General features: G+C 36.4%; 1 protein-coding gene across 3 annotated transcripts; it reads right to left on the bottom strand.

Moving 5' to 3' along the window:
- Positions 1-269: 269 nt before the first annotated feature.
- LOC107656077 (small glutamine-rich tetratricopeptide repeat-containing protein alpha-like) lies at positions 270-9,352 on the bottom strand. Of its 3 annotated transcripts, none has more exons than XM_016443759.1 (12): positions 9,262-9,352; positions 8,579-8,724; positions 8,378-8,481; positions 7,873-7,954; positions 7,689-7,788; positions 7,415-7,519; positions 6,507-6,648; positions 6,354-6,416; positions 6,239-6,276; positions 3,381-3,587; positions 3,149-3,271; positions 270-972 (listed from the first exon to the last, which is right to left on the bottom strand). In XM_016443759.1, the coding sequence occupies exons 2-11, from the start codon at positions 8,676-8,678 to the stop codon at positions 3,160-3,162; spliced, it is 1,053 nt and encodes a 350-aa protein (XP_016299245.1). In that variant the 5' UTR covers positions 8,679-8,724; positions 9,262-9,352; the 3' UTR covers positions 270-972; positions 3,149-3,159. The 3 variants fall into 3 exon arrangements, with proteins under 3 accessions (XP_016299245.1, XP_016299246.1, XP_016299248.1); XM_016443760.1 differs by lacking the exon at positions 9,262-9,352 and adding an exon at positions 9,186-9,246; XM_016443762.1 differs by lacking the exon at positions 9,262-9,352 and adding an exon at positions 8,814-8,924.
- Between the last annotated feature and the right edge of the window lie 5,778 nt (positions 9,353-15,130).

The raw sequence follows: 15,130 nt of genomic DNA, 5'->3' as shown, positions 1-15,130 counted from the left end.
CATTTGACTGTTTTTATTCATTTTGAGGAATACTGAATCTGTTTTTGTGAATGAGATGAGCCTAGAACTACAGTAACATCACAACGCCTCTGCACTTACTCCCGATTTCTCTCAACATGGCAACACGAGAGCTGTCAGTCAAGACATGGGAAACAAAGTAACTGGCGTTACTTATTTGAAAAAGTAACTCATTAAAAAGTAATGCGTTACTTTACTAGTTACTTTAAAAGTAATCTGATTACGCAATTCACGCTACTGGTAATGCGTTACCCCCAACACTGCCTTCAATTCCACAAAATGCTATTTATATAGGCAGCTTGCTAGGTTGAGACACAGTGATGTTACGGATTACATCCGTTCCTTTTAATATACCATCACACACATCAGTTCTCCAAAATGGACAAAAACATCCATTTCCTTTAATCAAAAAGTTCAGAACAAATTAAGAACCACACTTGTTAAGTAATGGTACTTTCTGACAAATCTCACTGGTTGCAAGCAATAAGTGGTTGTGAAACATGAAACTTCAGCTGCAAAAACACAAAGTCCTATTTGAAATCTGACATTTAATTGTCAATGTTGTTTGCACATGTTCCTTGTCAACCCCTTTCAGTTCAGACAGAGACTTGTCATTGGACAAGTGAATCACTGAGGTGTTACAGCAAATCTGCATTATGTCCATGTAGCAGCACTTCATTAATCACAGTCCAGTAACATGGATTATTACTTGGGAATATAGTGTTAACCCAGTGTGATATTTCATTGATAAACTTTTGCTGGAGTCCAATGCCCAATTATGATGTGTACTGATGACCTCTTCCAACCGGCAGGGCAATGTGGGGCAGTGGGAACTCATGCAGTTTTTATAGATTAATAAATTCAGTCTCGTCCCTAGAGTTGGAGGTACAAGGTATATCTTAAAATAAAAAAGTAGCCCATCTTCCAAACGTCCACCAGGTCAAGAATGAAACTCTGCACAAAATGAGAAAAGTAATTTTAAGTTCTGAACATATTCTGTTTAAAAGAAGCTGTTTTTTGAACATTTGTAAAGCTCAACCACAAACAACATTAAAAATACCTACAGAACATCTTAAGGCAAGACACACCGGGTGAATAAGATTTTTAAAAATTAACTAATAGATTAACATACTGACCAAACAGGTTTTTTTTTTTTAGTTTTCTAAAATGTTAAGTTTAAATATGCAATGTCTAATTAAATATGCACAAATTTGCATACATTTCCAGAACATAAATCTGAAAATTGTATCCTTCAGTTGACCTATTAAAAGATTTAAAGAGGGGATTTTGGATATGAATTTATCACTACATAATTTAGAAAATACTGACAACAGTCTGTTGGAATTTAAGGAATAAAATATTGTATAAAGTCAAGCAAATGATACATGAACAAACCACTCTTTAAACACCTTCAGAATATAGATAATACAACTCTAAAGTTTGGCTTATGTTAGCACTACTGAAGAGATGATTTAAAAAAATAAAAAAATAAAAAAATAATAATTTTGAGAAAAAGGCCTATAAAGATAGGCAGCAGCTATTAGCACTAAGTGTAAATAGCGATAGAGGCTATTTACTAGGGCTGCACGATTAATCGAATGCGATTGTCATGTGCATTTTGTCAGTAAAGCCGGTTCTGTAATCAGCAGTAAATCTCCATCACATGCTTTCAGATGGAGCAGCATTTACTACACAGAGCCGTAGTTCACTGACAAGTTACGAAAAAAATACAATAAAATAAACATTGCACACTATATTATTGCGTGATTATGAAATCGAAGAAATCGATAATGACAGCTGTTTGCGTAGCTTCTCAGTGAACTACGGCTCTGTGAAGTAAATGCTGCTCCATCTGAACGCATGTGAAAATACCACATTTAATAACATGTTTTTACTTCATAACGTCAGTCACTTTATTTTAATGAAAATTATAATAATAAGAACTCCGATAAACCATATATTGTCGTAGTCGTGTTTATTAGTTCATTAGAATCAATGAAAGCAGTTAAATCTTCTGTTTATTCAGCTACCGCTAGTACAAAGTAGTTTCGCTTTTACAACGAAGCACACAGCGTCTTTACATGGCAGCGGAAACAACTAAACTACAGCCAGAATAAAAGTAACGCCTTCTTTCTTTGTGTGAACATTTGGGCGGCGTTATGCAAATCTTCCCAGAGCGACGTAGGTATGTGGGGGCGTGTTAGAACGAGCCGTTTTAGGTAGGCGTGGCTGACTCTTAACTTTTATAAAGAATCTCTCTTTGGATTTGAGACTTTAGTCTTTGCAACTTTACAGATCTTCTTTATGCACCAAGAGCTTGTAACACTCCAAAGAGAAAGGAAAAATTGAAATCGCATCATATGACCCCTTTAAAATAGCAGGATTTTTGGCTATTTATACTAATTGCAAATATTATTGCAATTATCTGCACCTCAGTATTGTAGTACACTATAAAACAGTATGCAATAATAACGTATTAAGTAAAAATTATAATTTTTATTCAAATTATTAAATGGATGCCACCTTATTGGGACAATAAAGCCCTCCCTACACCTACCCTAACCCTACCCGATACTTTATTTTCAACCTTTTGATTATTTTTCTTAATTTTTATTGAAAATAAATGTCTTTCCGATAAGATATGAGATTTGAAAGGGAGTTCGGCAAAAGGCAGGTTCAAACCCGGGTCGATCGCGTCAAAAATACTGCAATACACGCTTTACCATCTAAGCCAGTGGAGCTGACGTTTGACAGCCATCTTTTGCAGTATTGACTAGCCCAATCACACATTGGTGGGCAGAGGTAGAGTAAATAGCCTGTGTCAACAAGGCGGGCTATTTGCACTTAGTGTAAATAGACATCCCGATAAAGATATGTATCGTAATTTAAATCTACAGACACAAACAGATAATGTGCAATAAAACAGAAACTTAAAAGTGCATTTTGGATGTTTTCCTTCCACTAGTTTGAAACAACATCTTATTCAAAGCCAATAACCCAAAATCTCAAAATTGACCAGTGCATGAAAACTTTTTTAGCTTGTAGTACCTTGCCTTAAAGTCTAAAACCTATTAAAGCTATGTTACAGTCTTTTCACAAAAATACTTGAATTAAGAGTGATTTGTGGTACCATAGGGAGTGTCAGTGTTCGTCATTGCCAGCACTACTGGGAGGTCGACTGCGCATTTGACTCCGCAGCTGCTCTATAAGCTCAGGGTTCTGCTGCTGCATTTGCTGTGCAAACTGCTGACCACTGTGACAGAAAAACACTAGTTCAGCCCCACTGACTATAACTTGGAATTTCCTGTTAGGAAGTAGAATGAAACCTATGAAAATCACAGGATAGTGATGTTAAAACTTACGCCTGTATGAGGCTGGAGAGATCATTGGCACCACCGCCTGCGCCTGCGCCTGCACCTGCACCTGCACCTGCACCTCCTCCTGCTCCTGCTCCTGCTCCTGCTCCTGCTCCTGCTCCTGCTCCTGCTTCAGCTCCAGCTCCAGCTGTTGCTCCTGGCGAGGTGGCTCCCCCCATAGGACCGTAAGCCCCAGACATCATACCTGACATCCTACATGGGCACAGAAACAGCTGATATACATTTCTGCTAAGAACACAAAGTCTTACGTCAAGTTGGTACAACTGCCCTGAAATAGTGATGCATTGAAAATTTCAGCAACCAAAAATATTCAGCTGAAATGGTTTAGGAGGGCCATTGCCATTTCTTGGCATAAAACCTGTGCATTTTAAATGATTGTAGAACTTAGTTTTTAATATAAGTGTTGATTATTAAATACATAATTAATTAATTGATTATGAAGTACAATTTATTTTTAGTTTCAGTTCTCGGCCAAGTGCATCCTGAATATTCAGTTTTACGTTTTGGCCCAGAATTGACATTTAGAAAAAAATCAGTTTCACTCTTTATTAACACCTGAAAATCTTTGCCCTTTATACTGATGTAATGTGGTGTGACCCACAAATTCGCATGGCCCAACTAAAATGCACAAAAACCTAAATATCATAGAAATATCATAGAGACGACTCCTGCAGACCCTCATTATTGCATGTCAGATTCAATAATTTTCCTATATCAGGGCTCGACATTAAGCATTGTCACAAAAATGTACTGTTTTGCAATGTTTTTTTTTTTTAAGGTGAAGATTTATTCCAAAGCAATATTCTCATCAGTGTTCTTCTGGGGCATTTTTTATCTTTATTAGGGATGTAACAATATTATCAATATCATGATATCACAATAGAAAATCTGTCTCGATATTATCATGGTCACATGACGATATGAAACCATAGGTCTACCAGACAAAAAGTGTAATTTTTTAAATATATTTAAACTTCTTATTCTCACATAAAAGGTCTTGGGCCATTATGCTTTGGCACAGTATCTGTCAAACGAACTAAAACCCGAAAGCACCATATGGCTTAATCCCTTCAAGTCTGTTTTCGCTACGCATTTCAAAGCGAAGCACACACATTGAGGCGATCAGCTCGTGGTCCTGTGTTTTCCGTGCCTCAGAACGGTTTAGTTTACAGTGAATGAATGCAGTGAACTAATTTATTGCATGTGCTGTGATTTTAATGAGTGTTTAGGAACGTAACGGCCACCAGTTGGGGTTTATTTTCATGGCAGCATTTCACTAGATTTGTAGTGAGACACGTTTTTGTAAGCCTGTTTTCACTGAAGTTGGCGTTTTTTACTGCCGTTTCCATCAAAATAAAAGCTTAAAAGTGCAGTATGAATTGCTGACGATATTATCGTATCGTGAGATTTTGATATCGTTACATCCCTAATCTTTATAATTGGCTATTTTTTTCCTAAGCTTATTGAATATGAAATTATTTAAAGGCACAATATGTACGTTTTCGCCGCTAGAGGGCGCGTATTCAAAACAAACAAAGAGACAAAGGCGTAGTTTGATGACGCCGTGACTGAGTGTGGAATCATGGGAGTTGTGGTCGAAACAAAGGCGTAGTTTGATGATGCCGTGACTGAGTGTGGAATCATGGGAGTTGTCGTCTTCATCCCCACAGCCGAAGCAATCTGATGGGACTCAGGCAGAAATCATGTTCATGGATAAGCTAATGTATTAAATATTTATTAACATCGTAGTATGAAGCGGAGTGAGGCAGAAAGCTGTCAAAGCAAAACGAGGCTGCTGAAGCAATTGCTAATGAGAGACGAGAGTGACACATGGCTCGAAAGCAGCCGAGCTTTTATTATGCCACACTTTAGCGCTTCCGCTCCTTCCAGTCGTGCGTATGTGGGGTAAAGCAGCTCTGTTTTATCATACTAGATACGTTTGAAAGTTCTGTTATAATGCTACTCTGTGAAGTCGTCACCTGTCTAATAAAACGCACAACATATTAGGGATGCGCCGATCCGATATTCATATCGGGTATCGGCTCCGATAGTGCCATTTTTCTCGGATCGGGTATCGGTCAGAGAGAGCCGATCCAAATCCGAGAATTTTTTTTTATCAATTCCACACACACAGATATATAAATTCTACATTTATTTAAATGAGGGAAAAAAACTTCACTGGTATCGGATTGGAATCGGTATCGGCCAATACCGAACCCTGGGTATCGGAATCGGTATCGGAGGCAAAAAAGGCGGATCGGAGCATCTCTACAACATATTAAAGCGTCTTTGGTGTTTCCATGTTTTCTACAAAACAAAACCGGAAATCAGGGGGTTATGACGTCATTGGCAGGCAACACAATGACACTCTAGACACGGCCCGTCACTAGTTAAAATTGCTTATTTCTCTGGATTTAAACATTCTTTGAAACATTTGGGATAATGTAAGTACACAAGTCAGCAAAATATATAACACTGTTTTAGTGCTTTTTGGATATTTTAATAAAAAAAATCTTACATATTGTGCCTTTAAGTAGTAAACATCAAGTTCTTAAATTTCATTAAAAAAAAATTTAAATTAGAATAACAAGACACTATATGGCTATTACAAATCAAAACTCATACAAGGGCATTTTTGCCTCCATATCTTACATTTTGGGAGTTTTTTTCTTATTTTAATTGTGGGTTTATCATTTTTGGCCCAAGCCCCACTTTTTGATGTTTACACCATATGACAACAACATTAAAGTTTTCAAAATCATATGAAATCATCATCATCACCTCATGTATAACGTGCATATTACGTGTATAATAAATGCTGTGCTTAAGATTTGTCTACTCACATTTGCTGCACTTGCGGGTTGTTCATTAAATTAGATGCCTAAAGAGAGTGACAGTGACTTAGTGATGAGAATAAGCAAGCATTAATGATGAACATACAGATGTATTTCTACTGACCATGTTCATGAACCCAGGGTTACTCAGCAAACCGGCCAGGTCGACTCCACCCAAACCCCCTGCCTAACAAAGATAAACACATGGGCTTTAGCACAACTCTCTGTTTTCCACAGAGAGAAGAAAACTATTATCAGGGTGGTTCTGTGAACTCACTGGGCTGGGCTGTCCCTCCTTCATCTTCTGTTCTGCTATTTGCAGGTTGGCTTTGTAAGTGTCGTTGTCAGGGTCCAGCTCCAGCGCTTTCTTGTAGAAGCTCACAGCCTCTGAGTATTTGTTCAAACTTGCAAGAGCAAGCCTTGTTTTCAAGCAAAACATAAATGAAGTAAATGTGACACCAAAATCCATTCATATCTGATCTATTTTTAAATGAGGGTATCTGCAGGGTTTTTAAAAACAAATTTAAGGATTTTTAAAACCTTAAGACCTACACAAATCAGAATTAATACAGTATGTCCTTTCTCAATCTTTTGCTTAATTAAACAGGCTGCAGCACATATTCAGTGAGGATTTAGTGTTGCTTTGAATTAAATGTCAGATACAGTTTGAGTGACCAAAATACCAATAACTAGAAAAAATAATGATGCACAATGCATGATAACTCTGAAATACACTAGGAATCTTATTTTGAAATATCTATGCTTTCCTACTTCCAACTGATAATTAAAAGAGATGAGAAATATAACATGCATTTTTGCAACCATCTACAACATATTACAATATAAACACTGCATAATGTATCAACAGGAGAAGAATAAAAATAAATGCATGTTCTACAGGCTCGCACTTGGGCAACAGGGCTGCATTTAAACTTTGAAATGTGCAGGGCACACACTTAAATCATAACATTTTGAAATATATTAATTATTAATAAATAAATAATCAATTATTATTAAATAAATTATTATAAATTATTTAATTATTAAATATATTAGACTGTATCATGATTATTGCTTTTCTAAATTTTATAAAGGTGAAGTCAAGACCTGTGGGAACCCTGGAGGCCTCCAATAATTTATCTGTGCTCAACATTTTAGGGGGAAAAATAAAAACATTAAAAATACCCCATCCGCCCATATGCTTTACTGTAGTTTGGATCGATTCCAATGGCTCGTTCACAGTCTTGAACTGCTCCAGCATAGTTCCCCAGTTTGCTGTAGGCTGCAGCTCTAAATATAATTTTTAAAAGTTATATTAATTTTCAAATAAAAACAATTCTCCAAGAAATAAAATAAAAAAATAAAAATACTTTTTTAATCAATCATTCTTGGATAATGCAAATACTACATCATTAAATTTTTCTTTTTCGGATTTAATGAAACCGATGTGCATATATACCTGTTGCAAAAGTAGACAGCATTTTGAGGATTAAGCTGGATGGCTTTAGAGTAGAACTCAACAGCTGCACTAAAGTTCTCTACCTTCATCTGATCGTTACCTGCAGATACAAACATGCAACACTTTGAGTGAGAAGACCATAGGAAGCACCCTGAAATGGTAAAGGTGTGACGGATGGTCTTACCGTCTGTTTTAAGATGCTCTGCCTCTGCTAACTGCTCCTCTGAAGGTGAACCACTGGATGAATTTGTCTTAACTTGAGGTGTCTGCAACATATAACAATGTCTTAGGGGAAGTCTATTCAACGCTATGAATAAACATTCCAAAACGACATGGTTTAGATCTGGGGATTTCAATCTTTTAAATGCCATGGACCACCAGATATGATCATCATCATGTGAGGGAACCCCATCCCAAAATTTCGAAGACTATCTATAGTATCTATAGTTTCTTGCATAAAGACCCATTAGTTTAAAAATGTTTTAGTTTCAACTCATTACAGTACTGTACTTTAACTGTAGTGTATTTTTTATTTGAATACAAATTGTAATTATTTTTGTTTTTATCTACTTTTTACACTTTCTCTAAATATTTATCCAGACCCCATCACTCCCTTGCAGTCCCCTGGTGGTCCTCGGATCCCAGTTTGAAAACACCCGGTTTGGATGACACCCGTGAACAGCTTTTACCTGTTTGGTTGCAGAGGCAAATATCTCTGGCAGAGACTGACTGACTGCTAAACTCTGGTCCTCTACAGAGACGCCAAATGCCGTCTCCAGGCACTGGATGGCAACTAAATAAAAGAGTAAATTAAAAAAAAAAAAAAAACTAGGAATTAGCAAACAATAGCATAACAGTGTCCAGCACGGATTCTAGCACTAAGGTTTTACCTTCTAAGCTTTCTTGAGCATCTGATGACAGACTCCCAGAAGACAGCTGATCATGGAGAAACTGGATGATGGAGAATGCGAGATGCTTTGTGTCTGCCATTCTGTCTTGAGGCTTAAACCTCACCAAATAAATATGTGAAGGAAACCTATGAGACAGGGATGTGTGTTATTATCACCAAAGACAACAATATAGAAAAACAGCATGATAATGGTTGGTAAATCAGAGAAACCTTACAATGTAGTTATTCCAGTTTTTACTGTTCTGGAGTTAATACTTTCACTAAACGCCCAGTTATCAACTCAGTCACTTACACAAGATTTAAACGCGAAATAGCAGCTTATGAGACTTTTACAAATTAACGACTTTCAGATGTGTAACCATTGCCGAGGAGTGGTAACGCATAAATATGTTCACTAAGTCAAAACAGTTATTATCAAAGATGGAACATTCTAGCACAAACTAGCTGTTAACTCATGCTAACAGTTTCCATTGGTTTACAACGGGAGTGCTAATTCTCTTAGCATTAGCTTCAGTTCGCTCATGTGATTTAGAATAAATACAAAAGAGGATTTAATGAAGATTGAAAGTGAGCTAGCCGCCATTCACCGTTTTACTCTAAAAGCATTCAGGATGCTGTCTGGTTCTACAGACTCTGAAAAAAGTGTGTTTAATTCACACTCACCAATTGTCTCCTCTAAAGGATCTGTAGCCAGTAGCGTGAGACGATTCATGTGCGCGCGGGCGAACGGCTGTCGTAAAGCGCGTGACGTCACACGCTAGGTTAGCGCTCAACTCATGCAAACCAAATTTACAAAATATCTTCATGGAACATGATCTCTACTTAATATCCTAATGATTTTGGGCATAGAAGAAAAATGTATAGTTCTGACCCATACAATGCATTGTTGGCTATTGCTACAAATATACCTGTGCTACTTATGACTGATTTTGTGCTCCAGGGTCACAAATTACTATGTGAATAGTACAGAAATGAGTGTGAAACTATACAGCAGTATTTTAAAATATTGCATTATTTACACTGATATGATGCAAACTGACAGACATCAATACTCTTTGCTGAAGGCTGACATGGGCAAATTTGCTTCTTTGCTTGTTTTAATGACGGTCGGCATCCAACTTTAAGGTGCATTACCACCACCTACTATGCTGGATTGTGGGCCTGAGTCAATAATATATAATAATAATAATAAAAACCTTTTAAATTCTGTTAATTAAGCCAGTTATTATCAGATAATTTAATAAACTTTCATTGTTATGACCATTAAGTAGGCTATGTCTTTAATGCTAATTTCTATAGAACTTTGTTTCCTAATTCCTTTCTTTAATAGGCTATTTCTCTTTCTGTGATGTACTTTTGGCAGTGACATAATATGTGTTCCACTGATTCCTCCTCTTGTCAATGATCACATATGCCAGTTGGATGTTTCCTTATTAGATGTAATGTTTTATTTAACCCTGTGTGTCCCATTCTCAATCGTGTAATTATACCTTCTATTTTGTCATTTCCTTTACAAACCCTCCTACTTCCTACTTTCTCCTGGGTTCTACAGTAATGTCTACCTGTTGGCAAATTTGCTTGTGTACATTCTGACATTATGTAATGAAACATAATGTGACAAGCTGCGACCATACAGAACTATAACTATAAGAAACCATACGGCCAAAAAAGAATTCGGTCACCCTCCCGTTTCTCAGATGTAGGATTTATTTATTTATTTGAAAAAAATGTCATTAATGTAAAATGCTGAATATAGAAATATTCCATGTAAATGCAATTTTGTTGATAAATATGATTTACACTATATGAATTGATGAACTGTACACAGTATGCAATTGTATGTAATTAATAAAAGGAATAAAAGGCCTATAGGCCCTGATGAATAATGAACATGTTTGAATTATTAATAACTGTATGAATTATGTTAATCATTAAGGTAGAATAACACGTCGAAATGATTTTGTTTATCGCCCATCCAATTTTTATTTTTTTATTTTTTTTGAACCTTCAAAAATGCCGTATGTTGGGCACCATTCACTTGCATTTGATGGAGATAGTCTTCACATATTTTCCTTCAAAACCTTCATCTCTCTTCGGCTGAGGTAAGAATGTCATATACATCTTGGATGGCCTTGGGTTGATTAAACAATCAGGAAATGTTCATTTTTGGGTGAACTATTCCTTTAAGAGAGTGTGTGGTAAAGAAGGGGGCTATTACGTTTTATATCAACCTTTTGTCATATCTGATGCCTATGATGAAGAACTGGTGTTTTCTTACGTTCGTCTAATGCTTGAGTTTCTGAATTGACTGAAGTCTCCAAAAATGAGTGCATGCGATGCTGCTGAAAGACTTGTAATCTTTTATCAGGTAGTTGCATTATAATAATTGATCATGTCATCTTTTAAGCTATATGAGTTTATATGGATTGCTCAAAAGTGAATGAGATTTATCATGAAGTCTTCTTTCACTAGCTAATGAGTCAATGTTTGAATAATCACTTTAATAATGTTGATTTCTCTGAGGCTGCGCATTATGCACAGAATGCTGACCTGTTTTATTTGTCAGAGCATCCCAGCAGTCAACAGTTGATTTCATATTTAAGAGGTGAATATAGTTACTATCCTGGCAGAGCTGCACGATTAATTGTTAAAAGATTGCAATCTCGATTCAGACATCCATACCATACCTTATTTTGTAAGGTGTGAATTCAACTTTATATTACACTGCAAAGGAGAATGCAAAAAAAATAAACAAGTTGTTAATATAAAATATTTTGTGCATTGGTGTTCATTTAACAGGGGTTTCAGCATAGATCATTTGAGCCAACTGCCATTTAATTTTAAAAGCTAATATTTATACTGGGTTACACTTTATTTTAAGGTGTCCTTGTTACAGTGTAATTATACATTTAAGTACTGACTAATATCAATGAACTACATGTACTTACTATATGGTTAGGGTTAGGATGAGGGTTTGGTGGGCTCAAAAAACTAAAAACTTCAAATACAAACAACATAAAAAACATGACTTCGTAAATTTCCCAGCTATCAGGTTATTTTACTAAAGCTGATGTTGGAGTGGAAGTTGCTGGAACAGCAAGTGAACCGGGCAAACGGAGATATATCCAGCTGCAGCTGCAGGCAAACTGTAGATAAAAACAGTGTCATCGTCCACACAGATTTTTAGGTTAGTTTGATTATTAAATGGATTTATATTGTTTTTGTGTTTGAACAAACTATATTCATCATTATTGTGATGGGGGGCCCTGCAGTAAGTCATAGCCCCGGGGCCCAGTGCGGTCTTAATGCGGCCCTGCATGTAACATGTGTAACAAGGACACCTTAAATTAAAGTGTTACCTTATACTGTGTTAGAATATATTTATACTGTATCAGTATTGTAAAATTATTTAATTGGAGTCCACTAAAACAATATTTCTTAAAATAACTGCTCTTCTGAAAAGTTAGTGATAATGTTGTGTCATTTTTCTAACTATACAGACTTTTGGTTAAAAGGAATGGCTTAAGAAACATTTTCTGTTGTGTATTTATAAATTACTCCTCAACATAGTCCAAGCACTAACCATAGCCCTACAGTACAATAAACTCGGCATGTGTCAGTTTATAAAGGTAACACTAGACGGCAGCACAGTTTTATCTCTCATCAGAAATGTACAGCATAAATGTGGCTTATTTGATTCAATATGCGTAATTTATGGAGGTTATTTGTTTAGTCATAGTGAAAGATTTGTATAAAATAACTTGACTTATTATAATAATATATTGGATCACCAGTCCTTTTAAATCTGATGGCTTTATTTAATAGTTTTGTATTTATAATGGCAAAAAGATTTTGTTTTGAAAGCAGTTTGATGCTTCCTCAGTCACACTGTTGATTTCTTTAAACTGAATTATCTGATAACACTGATAATGCTGATAATGCCATCTGAGAAAGTCATTCTTGTCATTATTATCCCATAACGAGCATCAAAATGTTAAACAACAATCAGCATGCTAAACGGTTGTGAGGGACACACATGATTGCAGATTAGAATTTCCACGAGTATCCCATTTTATAATTAAATTAAAAACAATGCAGCCACATGCTATTTGCTTCTGCCAAGCAATTATCTGTCTTTTTTTTCCCATCACGATGTCAAATTAAGAAAATTACTTTAAGAAAGGCTCAGTCTGTTATGCATCAGTCTGTAATTAATTAAGTCACTGCAACTAAAGTCATATCATAAAATGTATTTGAGTTTAAGTAGACACATTACCAGTTCTATCTCTGTGGTCTTACGTAACACATCACAAGTCTCCTCATTGCTCAGTCATGTGCACCATTTTCTGATCGCTGGAGCAGTTGTTTTGTTACGGCTTGCTTCCTGAGAAGCTCAGAATACTTAAAATGGTAATTTAAACCCTTGCCACTCATCAGCCATATTCAGGCAAGAACCAAGCCACTGTTTATAGAGTATCACACACATTGTTGGTAGTTAAAAATTAGCTACTTCTGAAAAATTCTGACATGATTTACTTAAAAGCAGAAGTTAGGCAGGTCGACCAAGCTGCTCAAGATCCAGTGATGCTGAGTGCACTGGGCTTCTTGAATCTTGAATTTCATTCGAAAGAAGTCGAACAGTTAGCATCCTGTGAAGTGAAAAGCTGCCGGGTTGTAGGAAACAAAGCTATCATTAAGGTGTCTTAACTTAATTTTTGCCCAAAATACGAGTCCAAAATCCATAATAGTGCTTCCCCCAAAAAAGTCCATCCCCTGTTGTCTTCTCACATCAAAATCCACCAACATATAGAACTGTTATAAACAATGCTTGATCTGTGCATATTTCTCTCCTGATTCAGACAAGATGACTTTTTCACTTGAGAAAGCAATATTATGGATAGTGGACTCACATTTTAACTGGATGCAATTGAAGTGAAAAAAGTATTTTAAAAGTATTTTTCTTACAAACATGCAGTTTTTTTGCTTATTTTTTATTTTTATTTTTACTCCGCCAATGAAAATGGTTTTAAGCAAAGCCATAGCAGAACTGACAGTTTCTCATCTCCGAACAACAAACAGTAGTGGCGTTACTGAACGAATCATTGTTTTATTAAGCAAATAATTCAATGACTCACTCATAAAGTCACTTGTCATAAAGAACTCACTTTACACCATGTACTTGCTTTCCTATTTTGAAATGTCTATACTTCACTACATTTTAAAATATGCACTCTTGCAACCATTTTCAACTGCAAAAAGTATCGGCAGGCTTTGCCATACAACTTCCAGGCACATACTGTAGGAGGGTCCACAGAACATGTCATAAAACAGCAGCAGCCACTGCGTGGGTTTTTAGGTGTCTAATACAAAAGACGTAAAGCAGGGGTGGACCGGTGCCGTCCCTAATCTTTCTGAGAGCCTCATCTCTTGAGCCCACTATGTAATGGAATCCAATAATTTGTGGGAGGTGTGAATGTTCCTTGAGATGTTTATCATCCTCACAGAGCAGAGAGATCATTACGATAACAAAGCCCTTTTCACAGGAACCCGTAGCTCATAACCTTTCTGTGGACTTGACAAGAGGACTGTTTCCTTGTAATTTCCTGTGAGAGTTTTACAGAAGTTGGCTACAAAGATATTTTCTCTTTGTAGTAGCCAAAGTATATTGCTCCCAGTTATGGTTGCCTGTCACTCTTAAGAAATCACACTCAGGCCATCCATGACGAGTTTTTTTCTTCGGGACAGATTTTGAGAAATTTAGCATTGCAACACTTGCTCACCAATGGAACCTCTGCAGTGAATGGGTGCCGTCAGAATGAGAGTCCAAACTAGTGTTGTCAAAAGACCCAGTATACCAAGTCGGTACTAAAAAAATGAAAACGTTACGGTACCAGGTTTTTTTAAGTATCGGTGGTACCGAGTACCCGGTCAACCCGGTTCTTGATGCGCTATCAGAAAGGTGCGCAGATGCGCTCTCTTCATAAAAGCACTGAGACGTGGCGACATCAAAACGAGGAAACACACCAAACTAACAAAACACTTTAAAGAGACCCAGATCAAATGAAAGAGTTCAAGTAGGTAAGTTTCATTTAAATTTTTAATATTTAGATCTTCTCAGTGTGTCCCATACATTGCTTTATTTGTGGCGGCCTGCCACAATATCAAAACTGACCACCACAAACAGATTTTCCAAAAGGCTTTGACTTCATTGAATAAACATGAGCACTGCATGTGTCAAAGTCGAAACCCCGTGCGGGTGTTTTTATATCACTGTATTTCTGAAGGAAACCGAGTGTCTTCAGAAAATTATGGATGCTGTTTTCATTTCATCTTGCCTTTAATGCCCTTATTAGAGTAGTTAATCGTTAACATAAGCGCAGCTAACACTAATATAATGAGCATTAGAATGAAGTTTCTTTAAAAAACAGGAGGACATGATGATATTTACCATTTTTACACACAAGAGGCTTTTAAAGGAATTGTGAATCTAAAATATGCGTGTTAGAGAATGTACAAATGGTTAACATTGTGT

Source organism: Sinocyclocheilus anshuiensis, unplaced genomic scaffold, assembly GCF_001515605.1.
Source record: "Sinocyclocheilus anshuiensis isolate Anshui unplaced genomic scaffold, SAMN03320099.WGS_v1.1 scaffold51, whole genome shotgun sequence".
Classification (NCBI taxonomy): Eukaryota; Metazoa; Chordata; class Actinopteri; order Cypriniformes; family Cyprinidae; genus Sinocyclocheilus; species Sinocyclocheilus anshuiensis.
The sequence above is the reverse complement of the archived record's forward strand: the minus strand, read 5'-3'. Positions and strand labels throughout refer to the sequence as shown.

What these genes read in the sequence shown, in the direction of transcription:
- LOC107656077 (XM_016443759.1), bottom strand. Translation starts at nt 8,678, where the DNA reads ATGGCAGACACAAAGCATCTCGCATTCTCCATCATCCAGTTTCTCCAT. An exon ending in ACCCTGGGTTCATGAACATG is followed by an intron (nt 6,277 to 6,353) that starts GTCAGTAGAAAT and finishes CACTCTCTTTAG; the next exon opens with GCATCTAATTTAATGAACAA. An exon ending in AACCCGCAAGTGCAGCAAAT is followed by an intron (nt 3,588 to 6,238) that starts GTGAGTAGACAA and finishes GTGCCCATGTAG; the next exon opens with GATGTCAGGTATGATGTCTG.